The sequence below is a fragment of the Myodes glareolus genome, chromosome 3 (genome assembly GCF_982192425.1).
Source record: "Myodes glareolus chromosome 3, mMyoGla1.1, whole genome shotgun sequence".
Classification (NCBI taxonomy): domain Eukaryota; kingdom Metazoa; phylum Chordata; class Mammalia; order Rodentia; family Cricetidae; genus Myodes; species Myodes glareolus.
This window is the reverse complement of record NC_142028.1, coordinates 90,568,460-90,590,637: the sequence shown is the minus strand read 5'-3', so window position 1 is coordinate 90,590,637 and position 22,178 is coordinate 90,568,460. Positions and strand designations below refer to the sequence as shown.

Sequence of the window (22,178 nt, the reverse complement as noted above, 5' to 3'; positions counted from 1 at the left end):
AAAGGTGTTTTTGTATTTCTTCAGTTTTGGTATTCTGCATAATAATATAATTCTATAGTGACGCCAACTCAGAATGCTTTCCTTACAGACATTCTTACTTTCTCATAGGTATCTTCTTTGAGAAATGAGAAGCGAAGCTCCTCCTATCTCATCTCTGTCCCAGAAGGGGGTCCAGTAGAACTCACTGGCCAGCACCCTCAGGACACAGGAGTGAGCTACACAGAAACCTACTTGAAAAAGAAGCGTGTGTACTGAGCTCCGTGTCTGCTGCCCACTGCTGCGGTCCTCTGCAGTGTCTGCTGCCCATCGCTGCCTTAACTTCATTCACACTAGCCATATCCTTTCGATACGGGTTTCTGACGTCCCAGAACGAACTGTCATGCAGCAGGCAGATCAGCCAAATACGCAACTAGCAATAAGAAACGTCACTGGTTGGAGGGCATTTTCCACTAGATTAGATGTGTCTTAATCCTTGTGACAGCAGCTCAGCTCACTGGAGAGTCAGCATTCCAATAGTCCTTGTTTTGGGCCTGGGAACAATCTTGACATCATAAAGTCTGAAGCAATAAATGGGAAACAGTGTTTTGTTTCCTTAGCCTTAGAATGAATTTCTTAAAAGCCAATGTGCATTTACCTTACTCTCCCTAAGAACAATCTCATCCATAGTCTTGAAGGACCTTTCCTCAAACTGCAAGGGTGCTGGTATGGCCAGATGGATACTTGTCATGCAAACCCCATTAGCTCGACAGCAGTCACAAAATACCAACCCAGTGGCAGTGACGTCACTTCAGATGCTTGACTTCCAAGGTGTCATCTACCACTTACACCTTTTGTGGAAAACAAAGTACTTCAGTAAAAGTAACTTTGGTTTCATAATACAAGGGTTAGCGAAGTACACACCAGGGCCACGTGTAGTCTGTGCTGCCCATGAAGCAGTGGTTGCATTTCGAAATGCCTGGGGTAGAGGAGAACTCACAACAAGAAACTGCAATTTTAATGTCCCCAAGATCTTATTTGGAACGCAGTGAAGCTCACTCATTTACACACTGTGTACTTTTGTGTCACAGCGGGAACTGAGTAGCCTCGACAGAACAGCACAGAGCCTGCAAAGCCTGGGACTCTCCCTTCCTTCACACATAAGTCTGCAACTTGTCTCCCTATTGCTTTTATCTTATGGTCAGACATTCAGCCTTTGAGAGACTTGCACACGGCAAGGAGCCGAGGTTTGTGTGCCATTTCATAGCATGCAGGAGTGAAGACGTAATTGCTAGACAAGGGCTGAGACTGGGCAACACAGTTCCCACTGACATTTCTAAGGGGCTCTGTGGGACAGTGCGTGGGACAATTCTGAGCTGATAAAGCTCTACCTCACTGGTTTATTACTCATCCTCTGGTAGTGAAGCTGAAAGATAGCATCTATTTAACCCAGGTTACTTCAGAAAGAGTGTTTGTCTTTATTAATGTGACTTTGGATCTCACCATTTTATGAAGATCTTGGTATAAATTAGAAACCTCTTTCCATCTAGAAGTTTGTTCGTTAAGAGACTACAGCTGATGGAGTTTGGGATCTCAATGATCCTACTTTATAGGATCAGATCATTAAAATATTTTACTTGGGATTTATCATTTTTGACTATGATATAGCTCTCCAGCATTAATTATTAAGTCTAAAACTGGTACATGTTATATGCTTTGTAAAAATTTTACTTGGTCTAATTTATTGCATATACCAGCTTTCATTGAAAAATGACAGCTAAGAAGTTAAGACAATCCTAAGCATACTACCTATGGCTGCCCAGGAAGAAACACACAGCAGACCAATGGCTTCTCCAAGCCTGCACAGCCCCTTCCTTTTGCTGCCGCATTTAGTCTCTGCAGCACTTAGTTTTACTTCGGCAAACAGTACAGGAAGGATAGCAGCTGCTACAGTGGAGCTGTAAGGTGAGGAAAGAACTGAGAGAACTGAAAGGTGCTCTGCATCACAGCACATGTGGGTCTTCCTCTGTACAGCATGTGCCCATTATCCCCGGACAGAAGAGATGTACAACCCAAGTGATGTTAGTATAAGGTCATTACAACCAACCCCCAAAGTCTATGCTGTTATTTTTCTATGTTAAGCTAATGGTTTGAAATGCTTTCAAAATGCAGATTTAAAATTAAAAGGCATATGCATGTGAAGTCTTTAGTATGTTTATTTGTATAAAGAGTAAACAAAGTGCATATAGAGCGGGCCACAGGTTTGACATGTACAGCAACTAAACAAATTTAAATGGCAACTGTACTGTTGCTTCTAAAGAGATCTTGAATTCTTTCAGGGGGCTCAAAAGGTGAAAAAAATATCAAACAAGTATTAAACAGCATTAATAAGTTTGCCAGACTCTTGGTCATGAAGAACTTCATGATTCACATTGAATCAGAAACTGAACATTATTGATTACCTAGCTATCTCCAAGCAAACTGAGAATTGCCTAGTGAATTCTGAACTCCAGTCTGTTGTTCCCCGGGCTGAGTCTTCTCTTGGTAGTTTTGCAGTATGGGATGATGGTCAAAACAGTAATTAGCCTTTGTAGATGGTATTGTCTTCTGTTTGTGGTACTGTGATAGCTTGCCGGCAGGGGTAGTTATGAAGGGGTATGCACTGACATTTCTTAAAGGCAGGTGTCATAGCATCTGGGTCAGAGGAAAGCAGGCTGTGCAGGGAGAGCACAGGCCTAGTTCAAGAATAACATGCAGAGTGTCGATGCCAGGTTCTCCCCACAATGGGTACCAGTGCTTAGCCAAGAGAACAGCAGCTGGGCCACTGCACAGACAGCTTGAAATCGCAGCCCTACTGCAGAGCAGGACTAGACTATCACTGTGTAGATACTGAGATTTCAGGGCAAGGCAAAGTTTCAGCCAAGTCCACCAGTTTTTAATCTAAGATCAATATGCCAGCAAAACAGCGCCAAAAGTCCTTTGCTATGCAACTGATCATCTAATCTTTCCAAAGGGAGTGCTTAGGCACATTCTAGTTTGGTTGTCATTACTTTTCACTAAATTTAAGCTGTGACATATGCATGTACTCAGATATTTGTTGAGTGGCTTTCTTGGCATAATATAAACTTTTTCATTAAAAAAAAGTTTTTTTTAATAGCTTGGGAGAGAAGGACTTGATAAATGGGAATTTAAATGTTACTCATGCTTCTTATTTTAAAAGTGCTTCAAATCCTTCGATCAGGCTCTGAAAGGTTGTCCGATTAGACGGCTGGAATTCCCAGCATTTTCTCATAAGCTGATAAACCTATGAAAAATAAAAGCAAGAACAGTACAGATAATGTCAGATTTGTGAGATTTACAAAAAGAGATGCTGGAGGGATGGCTCAGTGGATGAAGTACTTGCCCCACAAGTATGTAACCAAAGTTCAGAGCCACGACACACACATTTAGAAAGCAGAATCAGGAGGGCTAGCTTCAAGGAGACCCTGCCTCAATAAATAAAAACCAGAGCAATCAAGAAGACACAACATCAGTCTCTAGCATCTATATGCACCCACATATTTGAAAACATGTATATTTATGTGCATACAACACAAAGACCGCCGCCCCCCCCAGAATTATTGAAAATAAGAAAAGGTGGTTTCAAACTTATTATGACTACAGAATGGAATATTTGGATAATTTAAAATACAGAAAATGATAAGCTATATAACCCTTTCACCACCATGATGCCTCACTCTGACCATCTAGAGACCCTATTGCTGAAAGGCTCAATCCAGTTTAGAATATAGAAAACTTAAATGCTAATGAGCGAGATGTGTTTACACAAGTAAGGAAGGTGGACTGGCACGCAGGGGATGGAGGGGACAGCTCCATGAGGGGAGCCTTGCTTGAGCATCACTATCGCCTACCCCAAGAGAGATTTCTCTAATACCTTATATGGATGATGGGAACAGTCCTCTGAAAGAGCAGCAAGTACTCATAACCAAGAGCCAACTCCCCAGCACAGCTTACGGGTCTTCTCTCCCGATCCTCTCCCCTCCCCCATTCCTGCAGGCTAAGTCAAGCTGTAAAACATTACAAAGCACGTTTCTTTCCCATGAAGGGGACACAGGTACCTCGTCAGGACAGTTGGGTGGACATGGCAGGCGCTTCCCTTCTTTCAGAGTATTCACAAGCCGTGTTACTGTCATCTGACCGTGAGTTGGGCCTATCATTTTCAGGAACAACTATGTAAAATAAAACCAAACAAAATAAGGTGAAGATCCCAGCCTAACTAGAAATTAAAGCCACAAAGCTTCTCTCCTCAATAACGTCAATGAAAATCTAAATCCGCTAACAATTTATTTCAGCTTTTCATCGGTTGGGAAGGCGTAGGGCATCCGTAGACCTAACCATTTTTTTCCCTACACCTAGCAGGAGTTTCATCGATTCTAGGGAAATCCTCATTTGCTCTTGAGGATCAGTCTATGAACGACATATGTGGGGAGCAAGCACAGCCACAGTTAAGTGAAAACAAAGCCCTACCCAGTGTTCAAAGCATTCATTCTCTCAAGGTGGCCCTCACCCTAAAGATCTGGATCATTTTAGAGATTCTGGACTTGTGAAGGCAAACTCTGCCTGACCATGAAAAGCCAGGCCAAAAAGAACATGACCATATCTCTCTTTGTGTGACACACTGATGAACTCCATTCAAGAGCAAAACTTAGCAGAAGAAGAACAGGTGCTTTTTCCACTGGGTGCTGGCTCAGGTGAAGGTGGCAGTTGGCACTTACAGCCATGGGACTGAAGTCCGAGTCGCAGTAAGTCAGCAGCTCGTGCAGTGTCACTCCAAAGGACCAGACGTCAGAGGCGATGTAAAATTTACACTGGATTAGACATTCTGGAGCGTACCTGAAGGGAAGCAGGGAATAAACCATTGTTTCCTCAAAAAAAAAAAAAAAAATGACAGAATACCTCAGGAAAGCCATTTCTCTGACTACACATGCATCTGAGTGAATGGAGTACCAGTCCTTACTGCTGCCACAGTGCACATCTGACATATGAAGCGGCAACCTAGAGGCTCACAGCATCTTAGCTGTCCTCAAATGAAAGGTTTGTGTTCCTCTTGTCCCAGGAGACAATCTTCTGGGGAGGAAACAGGCCCTTAAAGACTAACCCCAGGTTACAGCCCTACAAGCTCAGAGCCAGCATCCTCCCAGTGTCACTACTGGTGAATAACGCCCAGGTGCCCATACCAGGTGTCAAGGCATCCCAGAACTAGTTTCCTCAGTAGTCCAAATTCACTTTCCACTGTCCCAACCACTACTCCCCAGGCGTGTGGCTCCTACATGGGCTGGTGAAGCAGCTAACCCTGGTTCCTTTGTTCCTTTTTTCCCCTCCTTTCATGGTGACCTTCAGCACAAACTCTGCAAGTCTCTGGTGGCTTTTACTGAGATGAATTCCCAGCTCCCAAATGCAGGTTCCTCATCTCTGACTTTGTAGCCACCCACTACAAACCTTTCCAATGACCCTCTGTTTCAGTTCTGATTCCTACCAGCCACACAGCACAGGCCTCCTTCCACCCAACCTGTGTGAATCTTCCAACTTTTCCCTAAATAGGCACGTTTTTTCGAAAACCATGCCTGAAGGCTCCACAAAGTTGGCCACCATACCCATAACTCAGACATCACCAACTGGGTCACCATATCTCTAGCATTTGGCACAAATAAGAGCCTTAAAACACTTGGTTTTCAAACGAGAAAAGAAGTGTATGGATAGGCCTTGCAGGCTGAGAGGGCTATGTGTCTGCATAGAGACACCAGAATGAGCCTTAGAGCATGGGCAGCTAGTGGTCCGGGCTGAGAGATGGTGGATGTGTGGTTCCTAAAATCTAGCCAAGTCTCCCGTCTCCAGGATCTCCTTGACTCTGGCCTGTGTACCTTGTGGCCCTGTGACCCCACCAGGCCTTCTACATGGATGCATTATCAGAGCCAGCCTCCTCCACCTGCTCACGGTTATGAGAACTGTGGTGGGTGCTGTTGCACACGTGAAGCTACAGAGAGAGAAGCTGGTGATGGCCCAAACTCTCCCACTCTTGGCAAAGCCAGTGCTATCAAACTTCAGCTTTCGGCAGAGCAGCTGGTGGACACCCAAGCATGGCTAGACAGAGCCCTTCAACAGTGGTTATAACCCATGAGGCACAGTTAAGATGATTCACATACCAAAACACTGGGCTGTCGCGGTCATCCTTGACTGTGTAGTACTCCTTATCGGTTTCAATTGCTTTAGTTAAACCAAAGTCTCCAATCTTCACTTGGTGTTCACTCTCTACAAGGACATTTCTTGCTGCTAAGTCCCGGTGAACGTACTGTCGAGAACCCAGATAGTCCATCCCCTAAGAGAGAAACGTGGGTCAGGCCCATTGCAAAAGTCACTTCAGATTGTGTTTCCTATATTCTACTTCACAATGAGAAAGAAAGTCATTTTGTTCCCACATCACTAACATTTTGTTGTTCTAAGATTAAACGATCCAAAAATAAAAAGTCCAAACTGAAGCTGTTGGACCAAACCCACTTGCTTGTGTAGTGGAGGCTCATATTTCATGTGAATGGTATAGCATAAAAAAGCTTAGTCTAATTATTACAGTCTCCCACTGAGGTATAATTACTAACCAATTACATAGTATATTCTTTATATGCCTGTTTTGTTTTGTTTTTGTAAACATGCTGCCTTTCTGTTTGTGTGTTTTTACCTTACAGATCTGGATGGCATAGTTTAGCTGCTGTTTGAGGTTAATTTTGTTCTTATTCTTTGGCAGATATTCCTTTAGGCTTCCCGAAGGCAGAAACTCCATGATGAGCTTGATACCATTTCCCCCTGTTCAGGAGAAACTGGCATCAGGATAAGGCTGAAAACTGGAGGGAGCAGGGAACTCTGCGGAGAGGGCCTGGAGGGGTTTCAGCCTAGCCTCTGAAGCATGGGGAAGAGTCTACCCACTGGCACATAGACACTTCCATCGTGACAAGGAGTCACATCCCCAGGTCCTGCCTCAAGCACAAACCTTAGCAGGATAATGCAGCCCTAGTACTCTGTGCACCACTAGGCAAATGATCGGTTTAAAATTAGAGTCCATACCCTTTCACTACCAGCTTAAAGCACACATGAATAATGCACTGCCTTGCAAACAAGGCACAAGTATTAGTGAATACTATTAAATATTACTTGCTGCCTTGGCTTAGGTAAAGACAAAGCAAAATGCCCTAGGTAGTAATGGATCAGAACAGAGAAAGTGAGGGAGTAGTTAGCTGTCACTTTTAGCATCAGCGTGACTGTCTGGATTGGTAAAGTCCTATCCTCAGCATTATGTGTCGACCCCTGGAAAGACAGCTGAACCAACCTGTGGCTGAGAGAGAATCTAGGCAGCCTCCGGGAGGCCTGCAGCTGTTGAGGGCCACATCAGTATGAGACCTGGAAGCCTGACAGCCTACAGGAGCTGGTAGAGATGAGGCTAAGGACTGTCTGCCACCAGTGGCCCTTAGGACTCAGAGAACCACCAAGGCTCAGTTCACACCACATACCGTCTTCCATGCAGATCCCTTTGTACTTGACAATGTTCTCATGGTAGAGGTTCCGTAAGATCTCTATCTCCTTCTTCAAATCAGCTATGTGGTTACCTCCACTCTCAGGCTTCAGGGACTTGACAGCCACCTGTTCCCCTGTGTTGTCTCCCTCAGGATCATATCTGCAGAGCTCGACCTTCCCAAAGTGGCCCTGGAAAGAAGGTGTCCCTGCTATCAGAGAGGCCCAAACAAGCGAGTTTCACTGACTTCCTACTCACCTCAGCTCATCCTCACTGACCTTACTGACTGCTGCTGCTAAGACTCAGAAAGCAGTAGGTGACTAAGAGACCACATATCTACTGTGGTTTCCAAGACAGACAGCATACTTCAGAAGCAATGAGTCTATCTCTGGGTCCAGAGGACAACTGAGGCATTCTTCCAGTTCAAATCCCAGATAAGCCTAATTCAAACAGTATGAGGACTACATACTGGCTGTGCTTACAAAAATGCCCAGTACAGATGTTGCTAACCAGCTGACAGTTAGGATGTTAAGTGAACTATGGGGGATGACTATATGAAAACACAAATCCTGGGAACTGCCGTGCTCACATTAGTTGTTATCCACAGGAAAAGCTGTGACTTACTTTGGCACTCTCCTCATCTAAGGAGTCACACAGTATAATCTTGGAAGAGTCAGATAATTTTCCTACTTTGACCACATCTGTACTTGACCTTCTTCTCCACCTTAGAGAGGTCAAGGCTTTTGAGTGAGCTGTCATAGGCCCTGGGTACATATCATGATGTCATGTGCAAGTGCACATAACCTGGCATAGTGTCAGGTAGAGCAGGGTAAATGTCCCCCACACATGAAGGTGCTTTTATCCACTCTGATGCAGGATGAGGGGAGTATAGCCTGCCATGCAGACAGGTGATATGCAAACAGAAGGCAAGAGCCCGAGTATAACTTGCCTCTCCCAAGTCACGGATCCTCTTCAGGAAACGCTTTTCAAAATGAGTGGGATCCACTTCTGTTGTTGGCTTCTTTTCTGAAACAATATCTGGATCTAACCAAAGAGACAAGAAAACATTAGCCAGCAAGCAATAATCAGGAAGGCCACTCTCCCTGCCCCACCACTCTGAGGCTGGGACTCATCCTGGCTCAGACGTACTCTGCTCTTCCAGCTTGTTAATGTCCCTCATTATGGCTCGGAAGAAGGGTCTCTGGTTGGGATCATAGTTCATGCAGCGAGTCATAAGGTCAGCTAGCTCCTTGCACGATGGAGTCACTGGCCTGCAGCGGCTTTCATAAAATCTCTCCTTCTGTAAAGACGAATGGCACTTGAGAGACCAAGTACCCACCTCAGACCTTCCACTCCCCACCATCAGAATCAACTGCCAATCCCTGCTTTAATCCCCAATATCTCTGCCAAAAGGTAGATTTCATCAGCATGGGGTTTCTATGGCCTTATTGCAGCATGAGAAAATCCCAAATCAAGGGGAACAGGTAGCACATCTCACTTCTAAGATGCTGTGTTCTAGGGAAGCCCGGCAGCTTTTCTGGAAGAGTGTAGCTTCTTGAGCAACAGCTTTCTGAGTCTACAAATTCTGACTCATTAACTCAGTTACTGCACGACTCAGAAATAAATCAAACAGAGTTTAACATGAAATGTATTCTCTGCAGAATCAGACAGTGCAAACAGTAATACCAAATGTAAGATTAGTTAAGTAAGTCAGAGATGAACAAGACAGTTAACTCAGTAAGTTTATACAAAGGTTTAAGAGTCTCATGGGGAAGTGCCCACAACATTAAATTTAAAAACTACTTGCATACCATGCTGGAGTATTAGTAGCAGTCAGGGATGACATAGTGACCTTAAAAATTTTCTTTCCCTAATTTTTCTTGATTATTTTAAGACCAGACATAACTAATACCACTTTTTTAAAACTAAGTGAAATCCCTGCCTTCCAGTTTCCATGCTGGAGCTGGACTGCAAAGGCATGGAAGCATGTCATTATTGCCTCTTTGAGTTTATCTCCAGGCCACCCGCAACAGTCCTTCGGAAGGCAAGGCCCAAATCTCAGTCCTGTCTAGGGCAATACACACCGGGAGCTCAACAGGCATTTAAAACCTCAGGATAGTACTGCAACAGTTAGATGCCTAAGAACCCCACTAAGGGGTCATTATTCCCATTTTATAGACAATGGAGCTGAGACCCAAGGAGGTTAGTTACATTTGTAGGATGACAAAGCTCGCAGACCAGTGGGGGAGATTCACATCCAAGCCCATGCCCATTTCTTCCCATTGTGCAAGGCCCATGAGCATCTGAGATCTCACCCGCCTGGAAAAAACTGCTCACCTCAACCAGGGTCTTGTCTTTGAGGGGGATCTCGCCATTGTAGCAGATTTCCCAGAGTGTGGTTCCAAAGCTCCACTTATCGGCAGCCACACTCAGGTTCTTGGAGTCTTCAACACACTCGGGAGCGATCCAGGGGATTCGCTCTATGCACTCTGGAGAAAGGAAACAGACCTGCCTATAGACTGGCTCCTGGGACTGTCGAGTATGCCAAGCACTGCCACTGCAGGCAGAATGGTGGGCCAGCAGCCTGCAGAATTCCTGGCCACATAAGTCCTGTGGTTAGCCCATTAGACAGCAATTTTCCAGTTCTTGGCAGGGTGCTTCTGATCAGGGCCTGCTTAGCACAGAGGTCCTATTCTATAAAGTCCCCAGAAGGACCACCTTCTAAAACCTGGTGTCAAAAGCAGGAGGGCACCACAGGACAGAGCCACCGTGGAAGGGCAGGAGTGAACAAGGCTAGGGAAGAGGAAGGAGTGGGGAGGAAGTCCCACATATGCAGTCAGCTGCCCAAACACATACCTACTCTATGGTTCCATGCAGCTAGTATCAATTTTGTGTGGGTTTTCTTCTTTTCAACAGGACAGAAGGAAAGAACAGGTTAAACAAAAACCACATATCTCCTGGTGACCTCTCAGGCTTCTTTTTTTGGCTTCTAACCAAGGCCAGAGCCAGCAATCTCAAGGATATCTCTGCCATGTCCCCTGGAAATGTCCTTGACTAAAGCACTGGCCTCCACAGAGCAGCCTCCTAGCTGTCAAGGAAAGTGGAGCAGCAGTGTGGCCCCCAAGTCTAGCACTGAACTCAAGCTCACCTAACCTCCCTAGCCCCTCAATCTGTCCTTCTGCATGGCATATGCATCGGTGCCCTGCCATCAGTCTCACCCTCAGATCCACTGGGTATTATGGGCATCACTGGATTCCAGGTTTCTCTGCTTATACTGTAGTTATCAGTGACTTACCGTGGACAAGATCCTTGACAAGGGTGTCTGTCCAAGGACTACTGAATGATTGCCACATGATGGCCATAAATCAGGCTCCAAAGAACAATTTCTGCTCCTCCTCCTCCAAGAATTGGATATGTAGGGTCATTTCAGGATTTATTTTTCTTCATAGTTTCCACTCTCTTACTAACATTATTTAGTTAAATTCACTATGCTGAGTTGAGTAAAACTCAGTGCTGAAGATAGTACAGGCTTTAACAGATCACTAGCACCAGGTCCTGAGGCATGCTGGTCCTCCTGTGTGGCTATGTGGGTACTGAGCATAGTCTTAGCTGCTGTTTCTTTTGGAGCCGGAACTCTGCATAACGTAATCCACTGGAAGGATGGAGATCTCATCAATCTCCTTGTTAAAGGTAATGTACTTCCAAACTGCCCAATGGCTACAGCAGGCTTCCAGAACATGGCAATGGAGGATCCAGGATATCCAACTTCTTCCCAGCATCTATCTGACCATTTCCCAGAGCTCATGGACCCTGCTATCCCAGCACCACCGAACACAGCACCTTTGTCATAAGGACTAGAAAGTATCGACTGGGCTGTCAGGGAACTACCCTCCCTCTGTACTACAGCCTGCCAAGCCACAGCAGCAGCACTGTGTATACCTTTCTAAAGGAAGGCACAGCACAGCACAGCACCTTCTTGCTGCTGGTGGTGAGTGTCTGGTGCAGAGAGACAATGAAGATGGTTGAGGATGGACAGGGGACAGTACACTCACCTTGTCTGGACAGCACAGAGACTGGGATGCCAGGATCACTAAGCTTGATGAATGGGCCAATCTCACTGTCAATGCCCTCACGGGCTAGAAGGAGGTTTTTAGTACACACATTTCCATGGACTAGGTCTTTATCTTCCTGCAGAACGAAAGAGGTCCATGTGTTCTTGTCTTCTCTGCCCACACCCTCTGTTTCCAACCCTGGCCTCTCCAGTTCAGCCACAGCAGACCCCAACAGCCTGGCCCACCCATGATATTCTGTTTGATGTGTATATATCCTATGTCTCTTAGCTCCAGGTTCTTGATCAGTGAAATAGATAATAGCAGAGCAGCCTCACACGCTTTGTGCACTCTGGACTCTGCGAAGCTTCTGCAACAGCTGGCCCCTAGTAATGTGCCCCACAATGTTAGCCCTGATGGACACAGGGATTTCCCCTTATTCATTCAGTGTGCTGAAGGATAGCTGATCTTGATTGTCACAGCAGAGAAGAGGGAACTTCAATTGAAGACTGCTTCCATTATCCTGGCCTGTGGTCATGTCAGTGGGGCATTTTCTTATTTGCTAATTGATGCTATGGGCTGTACCATCTCTATCCAGGTATTATAAAGGTAGCTGAGCAACCCAGGGAAAGCAAGCCAGTAAGCAGCTTTCTTCTGTAGTCTCTGCTTCAGTTCCTGTCTTGGTTTCCCTCAATGATGTACCTGTAAGAAATAAACCCTTCCCTTCCTCAAGGTAGTTTTTGTGTTTTATCACAGCAACAGAAAAACAAACTAAACCGGTCTTGTTCCCCTCTTGCTATGCAGTACAGCTGATCCTCCAACATGATACCATTTTCCTCTAGACAGTAGTCCTAGGTAAGCCTACAGAACAGTGCCCAGTTACTATTTACACCAAGTGCCACTGCGTACACCCATGCAACAACACAGAACTCTTTCTTCTGCACCTGGAAGCTGGTAGAAGCCCCTTAGACCTGCTTACCAGCACCTCTCACCCTCACCTCCATCATACTCCCTCACCCCAAGCCCAAGAGAATACCCTAGGTCCTAATGGGGCTCACCACTAACGTGAAACTATTCTTACCAAGTAACTCAAGGCACTGGCCAGTTGTTTAGCAACTTTGAACTTCCAGGGGGTGGTAAGTTCATCACTTTTCCGGTGCATGAAGAGATCCAATGGTCCCCCTTCCACAAACTCTTCAACCATGATATCTGCAGATACAGAAATAGCCATATCTAGAACCTTCTGTCTAGGGAGAAATTCTCTCTCTCCCTTACAAGAGCACTCTTTTATAGACACTGCTCAGTGGTCGAGTTGGTTTAACCCCAAGTTCTTCCACTTCTAATCTAGATGACCCTAAGCAAGGGCTGGCCTCTCTTGAGCCTCAGCCTTCATCTGTATATATATATACAAATAGCAATGCTCCCCTCTCCTGGGTGCCGTAGGAGGAGGGGGATTTCCTAAACAAGAGGCCTTGGCGGAGTGTCTAACACAAGGATGCAGAAGAGTGGCCATCACCACTGCTACTTTCTAGCACCATACACTGTAGCTCAGAGTCTAGGCCACCCATAGGACAAAACTTCTTTTCAGCAAGTCTCTCATGTGAACACAAGAGTTGTCAGCACTACAAAGTTCATAAATCAAACAGCTTGGGTTTAAAAAAAAAAAAGCCAAAAACAAACAAAAAACTCTTCTTTCTAGATATTCATATCACAAATTCAGAGTAAAAGCCACCTCTCTGAGCAGCTAAAGGCCCAACCTGACACAGAGGAATCAGAGTCAGCTCCAGATTACTGGCAGGTGTCTCTTCAGCAGGTCAGCCCTAGCTCAGGATTCACACATATCACTTCCTTGAGCCCTGAGGTTCTTCACTGGATTGCCTCAATTCTAACCACATGGGCCCGGAGTAACAGGAAGGAAATTTTAAAGAAATAAGTAAAAAACAAACCATGGCCACAACTGACTTCTGCAAATGACCTGAAAAATACCTTGATTTTTTTCATTGTAAACAAAGGTCAAGAAACCCAAGAGCTTCACAGAACCTACCCACCCCAGCGGGCAGCTGTCCTCTGCTAGAGAGAAGAAACTTACTTTCCACATCTCGGACACAGACGCCATAGAGGTACACAATGTGTTTGTGGGAAACCTGTCTCATCATGCTTGCTGCCTCAAAGAAGGCCTGTGGACAAAAACAACAAAAGGATGACTAGGCTCAGCCTGAAAAAGAACTAGCTAAGAGACCATCAATAGATCTCAGAAAAACTCACCACTGTCATTCCCAGCCCTGAAAACTGCCCTCCTGGTTGTCCAGTAGCACGAAATATGCCTTGACCTCTGAGCAACTCTAGCTAAGGTATAGGATTTATTTAGAAAATCCAAGAATGCAGAGTAAGACTGGTGGGATAAACTACCTACCAATTTTCCCCCATCAACCCCTCAGGCCCACCTTATTATTATCCTCTAAATGCCATGAAATTCAAGGTTTATTACTGTTAGATAAAGCAGGAAGCCACAGTTCCTGTTCTACACTTAGCCTAGTTCCTCTCTAACAGACTGAAAGGTCCTCCTGGTCAAGTCATTTGACTCCTTTGGGCTTTCATGTTCCCAAATGTGTGGGACCTGGGAAATCCCTTCAGAGCTTTGAGACAGCTCTGCCTACTGCAGAGATCCACAGCCTCACACAAGAGCCCCTGGTGGACCGGACAGGACTCCTGCCCTCCTCTCACCTCCCTCACATCAGTCTTTCCTCACTGCTTTCACACAGCCAGTCGCTCGAGAACAACACTAAAGGGAGGAATTCTGACCGAAAGACAAGGCTGGGAATCACATGGCCAGAGCACAGAAGTTTCCCCAACCAGCTCACTTTACCAGCTCTAGAAATGGGGGCACACGTACCAGAGAAATGTCCCTGTGGCTGGGGTCTAGGACTTTGAGGATCACTTTTATCTTCTTCTCTTCAGCAATTCCATCATCATCCTTGTAGTCCAGCAGAGTCCCAGAGTAGATGTGTGTTCTTGTGCCTCTGCCGAGGTGCTCACCCTGAGGGAGGAAGCAGAAAGATGGCGGGGCTCTCTCTGCAGCTTCAAGATGGCTCGAGTCAGGGCTGACTCCTCAGTGTGACACTGAACATAGTGGCAAATGGCCTTGTCCTCATCAGGTCTCCAGAAACACACAGAACTCCTAAGCATGCACAGTGGTGATTCCCTGGACCCCAGCGAAGCCCCATTCCTGAAAAGCAGCTTCTTTTCCACCTCAAGGGTTAGCCTGTATCCCAGCTGCAGTCTATGACAAATCTGTGAACAATGTCCAACAGCCAGGTATATCAACGTCACCCAGGGCTCCAGAGCAGACTTAAAGAGGGCTCTGCCAGGTGGCTTCTCTATTCTTAGGCTAGGAGACAGAGGGACCTTTAACTCCTCAGTCTAATGCTTACTGGTCATTTAATTAAGATGCATTCCTTCATGGTGCTTAACCTCAGTCAGCCACTATAACTGGGGTGATAATGGTACCAGCACCTGCAGCATAATGGAGTAAGAATCGAGCAAGGAGCCTAGGTATAAAGGCTTCTGGTATAGACTGACACACAGTGTGCAGAAACTCCACTGATGAGCCCATGGGTTCTGTTTCTGAGGCTTTCAGTCCACACTCTTTTCACACTGGACCCCCACCCCCATGGCCCACCCCACCACTTTACAACACCCACAAGGACATGCATGAAAAGCTCACGAAGCACAAATCACATCAGTATCCATCCAAGCTGAGGACTGAGCTGGTTTTTACCAATGGGAAGGAAGGAGACCATACTACCAGGTAAGACCACCATGTACAGAATGATCCATCTGTTTCTAAGGACCCTTCCCGATTTTTAAATCTTCAGTACTTCTAATTTTTAAATCTTCATACTTGGAAATCAAAACATGATTCATAAAACACACTGAGCAGATAACACTGGCCCCACAAAACTTGCAAATTGGAGTATATTATTCCATGATTCTGAGAGCTCTTACATAAGCCTTTGCAAATACAGGAAATGGATTTTGGTGGATACCTAGGGAGCCCGTCTTGTTCTCTACAGAAAGACACACCACTGCTAATCAGATATACTAATTTACACAAATACCACCATTTGTCATCAGTCACAGCAGAATGGCCATTTGTCTTCCCTGTCTGCTGCATTCTGGCAAGGTCCTCCAACTATTCATTAGAGCTACAGCTATCATGAAGTGATCCATCAACATTATGGGAAGCTGAGTTCCCAGAATAGTCCATAAAAGGCATATGCTTTCAGGACAATTACTCTTCCCCAGGAGGATGACTTAATTCCAGGGGCTAGTTGACAGAACCAACAAAGGCCAGTGTCCACTCCAGCTTCCTCCCATGCAGTTCCCTGTTTGGGCAGAGACTTGGCAACTCACCTTCTGGGACTCTGCTTTGGTGTCCTTCCTCAGGAAACCATGTCAGCCCTTCCAAGACCAAATCTTGAATAGCCACACATGCCACTGAGGGTGGCAACTACACTGGTCAGCACAAGTACTTACCTCTCTGAGCCTGAATAAGCCTGGGGATTGTAGGTAGCAAAGGCTATCCCAGCAAAGGCTGGGGCAATGGTCTGAGTCACCAGGAGGATTCTTTTCTGAAGTTAGTTCTTGTCCTGCCCTGCCCTGTAGTCTTTGCTCTCTTCTATTCCTTTTGGAAGTCCCCTCTGAAAAAGCAGGCCTGAGCCCCAGAGGTACTAATACAGAGCCCCCTATGTGTGGGGATCATCATCCCAGACTCTTACCACAGAGACCAACCAATCTCAGTTCCCAAGTCTGTGCTCCCATACCTCTACCCCAAGTAGCCCCATAGCCTATTCATACATATCCATCAAGGACTAGTAGTTCAGGGGGTGGCCAATAGGCAAGATTGGGTAAAATGGAGGGTGTGGCTGAGTAGTCTTACCTGTTAAGTGAGCCTCCTAGTTATTTTTCCACTAGAATTTCCCCAAAGCAGACTTTATTTCCCCCTCAAATCTCCAGGGTTCCCGGTGGGGAGTCGAGATCAATGCTAGACAAAGGCCCGCAGTGGAGACTTACTTGTATAATATCTTTCTTAAGGATCCGATCAAAACTCAGCTGGCTCATGGGGTAGACGGGCTGCCACTCCTGGGCTTTCTTAGTGGCTACTAGCAGATTGGAGATTTCTGTGGAAGAGATCAGAGAATTCTGAGCACCATTCTGCAGGTCCTAGATCCTGGCCATCCAATGTATACTGAGCCATGGGGCTTACTGAACATGTGTTTGCTAGTTCTGTCATTGAATAAATTTAGGTAAATGCTTAATTCATACCCTCTAGGAGCTTACAGGCTAATGACAAAGTCAGCATGAGTTAGCAATCACAAAGAGAGCTATGATTTATCCAAGGGCAACACAGCAGAATCTGTCTTGGTAACAAAGTTTCCCTTAGGAAATGAACATTTAAATCTAAAACTGGCTAGGTGTGGCAGCACATGCCTGTAGTCCCAGCACTTGAGAGACAGTAACAAAAGAATCAGACTAGTGAGTTGGAGAATCTCAGAACTAAATTTCAAGAAGCTGGGGACCATGTCTGCCTCATTTTCTGCTCTATTTCTACAGCCTGAAACATGAATGCTCAACAAGTTACTTGGTTTTATGTTTACTTTGTGGTGCTGGGAATCAAAACCAGGGCCTTGTACATGCTAGGCAAGCACTCTATTCGCCAGCTCCAGAAAAGAATTTGTTAAATGTAGGAAGCACTGAGGATTCACTGAATGAGGAGCGTTGAGGAGAGGCTGATGCTCTGAGTCTAGGGAACCATTTGGAAAGGGGAAACACAGCTTTATGCAGATAGAGGGGGAAAAGCAATCTAGGATGAGTGTTTTAGAAATCTTGCTGGATGAAGCTACAACCTCTCTAAGCATGTGGGTTAGGAGTGAACCATTCCCCAAGCCCCACGATGTTAAACAGCAAACGCAACACATGACCAGGTCTGTCAGGTCAGGGTTACATGGGCAACAGGAAATTTATCCTCTGCAAGCTGCAAGGTAATAATGATGCAACATAACCTTCCAAATTCAGACATAGTGCAGAATCCTCTGGGAAGCAGGCAGACCTGTTACAGTCCCTGAACACATTACATATTTCCTTCAGCTGGACCAGAACCATTGGGGAAGTGACAACTCACAGATGGTCTCTCTGTTTCACTTTCTTGCACTGGAAGACAATAATGAGTTCAGGGAGAAATATTCTCCCATGGGAGTCCTGATTCTTAGTTTCTGATAAGGAAGTTCCCAAAAGATCTGTAAAAACTACAAGGCACAGTCCTTAGTGGCAATAAACTAGTAAGCACTAGTTACCACATTGGTTACCTCACCGCAATCAGGTTCCTCAAATCTTCTCCCTCAGTGTAGGGCTCCCTGCTTTTTTTCTGTTTACATTCACACTTTGTTTCTGGGTACAGTTCTACAAGCAACAACGGTTAATTTCTGTGCCCTCAGGACAAGCCCAAGAGGTAGGAATTGCCAGTATCCTTATCTGAACTCCAGTTCAGAACAAAGGCTCAAAGACAATCAGCAACCTAACCACAGGGCTTTCTAAGTGGAAAGGAAGGATTTACAGAATGCTCAGGACCCTGAGGTGCGATCTAAGTACCAGAAACTGGCTTCAGGCATCTTCTGGGTGCTCCTTTCCTTCTGAGCTATTCCTTCCACTGTTATCTTGACTCTAGCCTATTCCCTGGGAAAATGCAGATTAAACAGGAGCTGTCCTAGAAAAGGTGTCGATGTAATGAGGCTGTTTGGCTGGTGACATGAGGACAAGGGCTGGCGGCATACCATCTGGAAGTTAGAGAGAAGCATGGATCTAGAGAAGCTCATGACTTGATTATCTGGGTGTGTGCCTCCAGGCACCTGCACTAGGGTTGATATAGGAGAGGGGGCACATTTAACCACCATGAGCATGTTTTGTATGAAAAAACTGTGCCCTCCTCAGGTTGCTAAGTGAGACAGATAAGACCATGCCTAGAAGATCTTTAGTGTGCAGTAAAGGCTCCACCACTGGCAACAACTGTCATCATGATCAACCACTATCCTTGTCTTTCACCAGTGCTCCAGCCTTGTGGGTCTGAAGAGCTGTCCTCCACAAGGAGCGACTGAGTGGAAATAAGGAGCATGCATGCCTGTACTGAGCACTGACAGGTTCCATGGGATGTGGAGCTGGGCACTGGGCCTAAGCAAGGGTTTACCTGTCTATCATATGCTTCTGGTTGGCCTCCTGTCTTTCCCCTGGCTTTATTACATGAAGAGTTGTATGTTCTGGTATGAAACCCAGATCAAGGTGTCTGACTCTACGAATCCTACAGTTAGGAGAAGAGAGAAACTGAGCAACCCGAAAGGACACTCTTGTGTCACAGGCTCCCGATTTCAGCACTTCTTTAATTTGCAGGTGACAGAGACAAGAAAGCAAGCTCTGAGAACCAACAGGAGGAAGCTCCAGCCTGGGTTCCCTCAGCCTTCCCTCCTCCACAGACTTGGCTCACCATGGTACCTGCCCCTCTGCAAAGTGTATATAGATGAAATGGAGAGGATTGGGGTGAGATCACGTGTGTTCAAATCTGCACTCTTCCTCCATGTAGGGTGTGGGCCAAGTGCAATAGGGACAACAGCATCCTGAATTATTATGACAATTAAATGGCAAAAATCATGTAAGGCCTTCTAACTGGCAGATCAAACACTTACTAAGTGTTAGTAGCCATCATTATTATCCATTGCCACTACTCTAACTACTACTGATGCCATTAGCTATGGAGTCTTGAGCAAATCACTAAATACCTCTGAAACCAACTTCCTATGTGGGGAAAAAAAGACAATGAAATAGTCACTAAACTACCTAGAACATAGTAGCTATGCTAGAGTGGAAGCTATCCCAACACTATGACCTTATGGACAGTACTGCATACAATTCAGTGTGCACCCCAGTCTTCCCATGAGTCCCAGGGCAGCAAGCGAAATCCAAAGCTTGTCTTAAAAGCTCATAAACAAGTGAGAAAAGGAGTCAGGAGACACCCTCAGTGCTCAGTGTCCGAAGGGCCATAGGAGCAGCCACACAAGAGCTGTTCAGCTCTGTTCCTACATTCTTCCTTCCATAGCTACTGGCTTCTAGATCTGTGCTGCTAGGGGGTGATACTGACATCAGAACTCTGTACAGGGTGGGACCTGACAAGGAAAGCACATTTTAGTATCCAGTCTTCTCCATTCCTGTGGATTCTGTGTTCTCCCGTGGATCATGATCCCTAGGGAAATAAGATCTGTTTTAACATCCAGAAGAGAGGTCATGTGAGTAAATAGGACCGCTGGGCTTCAAGGCCCTATGGAGCTCTGAGGTCTCATGGGCAAGAGGCAGATGTGGTTTTGCACTTTGTGGCACATCATCTAGCATAAAAACAAAGGCTGCAGTTATTCTCTGAGGCTGGCAGGACCCTATCTGATAAAGAAGAACACAAGTCCTTCCTCTTTCACCAAATTCAGGAACTCGCCTTTTGCTGAGGCTAAAACATATTTTTTTCACATTGGAAACTCAAAGCCCTGCCTGGGCTGGAAGTATAGCTCAGCTGAAGGACAGGCACATGACTTGTGTGCGTGAGTCTCTGAGTTCAATCTCTAGCAATTCTGGAAAGAGAACCCAGACCCTTTCTATCTTTCCAGGTGACTCAAAGGTAATTCCCTTGAAGAGCAAGAGCCTGCACCAAAGCTAGTGTCAAGAGTTAATGAGCCACATTCTCTTTAGTCAAGGCCTGAGACTTCCAAGGACAGATCTGGCAAATGCAAAGTAGTATCTTGGGGTGGAGAAACAAAAACCCCAATATATGGGGATCTAGAATTCAGGTTAGCTCTGACTCCCAATTTACTATAACTCATCTCATTCTGTAAGATGAGCCCTTGGCCAGGTATCCCCCCAAAGCACACTTTCACATTCACATTCTGAGGCAAGATGTATACCTCAAGGGTTGTAGTCATTCTAATTTCAGTGTGCAAATCAAAAGCAGGTGACGCCCTGGTCACTAGCCTGGGTTTTACTTCCTGATCATTCTATCTAGCCCACTGTTTGCAGGAGGTCTCAGCTCCTTGGTATCACAGCCATGGCGTCCTATAACCCCAATCTTCTCTTCTTAGTTCCATTTCTTCTGCTTTCCGTCTCTGCTTCATAATGGCCCTCTAGAAGCTTTCTGCAGCACCTGCCCTGGCCTGCCACACTGTTTCATGCGTACTCATAGCAGCACTGGGCATGACTTTGCCTAACTCCTCCCTCGCATCACCCAACTCTTAGCTCAAGATCTGTCTCCTGCTGCCATGCCTCATGATTCAGAGATCTTTACTATTTCTTTTCACCCAAGGGTATTATCTCTATCACCCATCGAATACTGAAGTAGTCTCAGTGATCTGTAACATTTTCTGCACTGGACTACACAACCTCAAAGAACAGGGCCTGGGGCTTCCCATCTAACAGTTCTTTGGCCCACAGACATGCCAGGAACATTTGTCTGATACATAAACTGAAGACAGGTGAGCTATCAAGCCACTTCATTCAAAGAACAAAGAAATCCCTGTTAATTAATCCCAAACACTGTCTTTCCTGCAGTTTCATAGGGTTGTGAGAAGAGGTGAGTGTCTATTCTATAGACATCACTGGCACTAGAGCAGTGGTTCTCAACCTTTCGAAGGCTGTGACTCTTTAGTACAGTTCCTCGTGTTGTAGGGACCTCCAACTATAAAATTATTGCTACTTCATAACTGTAATTTTGCTACTGTTATGAATTGTAATGTAAATATCTGATATGCAGGATAACTGATATTCACCCTCTGTGAAAGGGTCCATTCAACCCCCTAAAGCGTCACATCTCAACCCTGCACAGGTTGAGAACTACTTCACGAGAGGGATGAGACTTGACATGGGGACAGACCTGCAACAGAACTCAAAGAAAAGCATGTGGAACTACAGTTGCTTTAACCAAGACAGCATCCTTTGTTCCACATGTTAAAGCATGACAAGTGGTAAGGGCAACTCCGAGCGGCACAGCCTGGCTCTGGCAGAGACAGACCTCGGGGCTTAGGCTGACAGCAGCGCTTTAATACAAAGCTTATGTTGTCTGTGCGCAGGATCTGCTTCTTGAGGTGGTTCATGAGGTCTCTCAGGCTGGGAAAGTGGTCGGCAGAACCATGCAGGCTGTAGCGGCCCTTCTGTACCTCAATCTGAAAGTTCTTGAACTGCTTCTGGCCACCCAGCACCTGCCATTCAGAAAAACAACCCTGTTTAGAATGGAGTCAGGCAATGTTAATGTTAGGGAGCACCAAGTAAGAGGGTGCAGAAACTGTACATCTAAAAATATCCCCAAATAAATTCCACCAACAAAACCAACCAAGCAGTAAGTCAATAATGAACAGTGCCAGGAAAAGGCACTGATAAAGGGAGTTACTATATTAGCATACAGAGATCTTATAGCTGCAGAAGAATCATTACACCTGACAGAAATGGCATATAAGATGGAGGCCATGAAAATGTCATAGGACTGTTGCATATTTTAAGAAAACTCGACACTT

The 22,178-nt window shown here is 45.6% G+C and overlaps 2 protein-coding genes across 4 annotated transcripts in view; one reads left to right on the top strand and one right to left on the bottom strand.

Moving 5' to 3' along the window:
• Positions 1 to 4,870, top strand: part of Raver2 (ribonucleoprotein, PTB binding 2) — an 80,079-nt gene extending 75,209 nt beyond the window's left edge. For both annotated transcript variants that reach the window (XM_085686307.2, XM_085686306.2), the window contains one exon: positions 109 to 4,870. In XM_085686307.2, the coding sequence (XP_085542433.2) occupies positions 109 to 255 (147 nt within the window). In that variant the 3' untranslated portion in view covers positions 256 to 4,870. The remainder of the gene's footprint in view (positions 1 to 108) is intronic.
• Jak1 (Janus kinase 1) overlaps positions 2,175 to 22,178 on the bottom strand; it is a 115,726-nt gene continuing 95,722 nt past the window's right edge. Inside the window, exons 12-26 of one of the 2 annotated variants that reach the window (XM_048453157.3) lie at positions 21,680 to 21,866; positions 16,660 to 16,766; positions 14,480 to 14,623; positions 13,676 to 13,763; positions 12,668 to 12,795; positions 11,590 to 11,725; positions 9,875 to 10,026; positions 8,687 to 8,837; positions 8,487 to 8,581; positions 7,536 to 7,728; positions 6,710 to 6,834; positions 6,180 to 6,352; positions 4,752 to 4,869; positions 4,095 to 4,205; positions 2,175 to 3,280 (exon numbers count right to left, since the gene is read on the bottom strand). In XM_048453157.3, the coding sequence (XP_048309114.1) occupies positions 3,185 to 3,280; positions 4,095 to 4,205; positions 4,752 to 4,869; positions 6,180 to 6,352; positions 6,710 to 6,834; positions 7,536 to 7,728; positions 8,487 to 8,581; positions 8,687 to 8,837; positions 9,875 to 10,026; positions 11,590 to 11,725; positions 12,668 to 12,795; positions 13,676 to 13,763; positions 14,480 to 14,623; positions 16,660 to 16,766; positions 21,680 to 21,866 (2,004 nt within the window). In that variant the 3' untranslated portion in view covers positions 2,175 to 3,184. Of the gene's footprint in view, positions 3,281 to 4,094; positions 4,206 to 4,751; positions 4,870 to 6,179; positions 6,353 to 6,709; positions 6,835 to 7,140; positions 7,393 to 7,425; positions 7,729 to 8,486; positions 8,582 to 8,686; positions 8,838 to 9,874; positions 10,027 to 11,589; positions 11,726 to 12,667; positions 12,796 to 13,675; positions 13,764 to 14,479; positions 14,624 to 16,659; positions 16,767 to 21,679; positions 21,867 to 22,178 lie in introns of those variants that run through there. The other variant, XM_085686305.2, reaches the window with a different exon arrangement.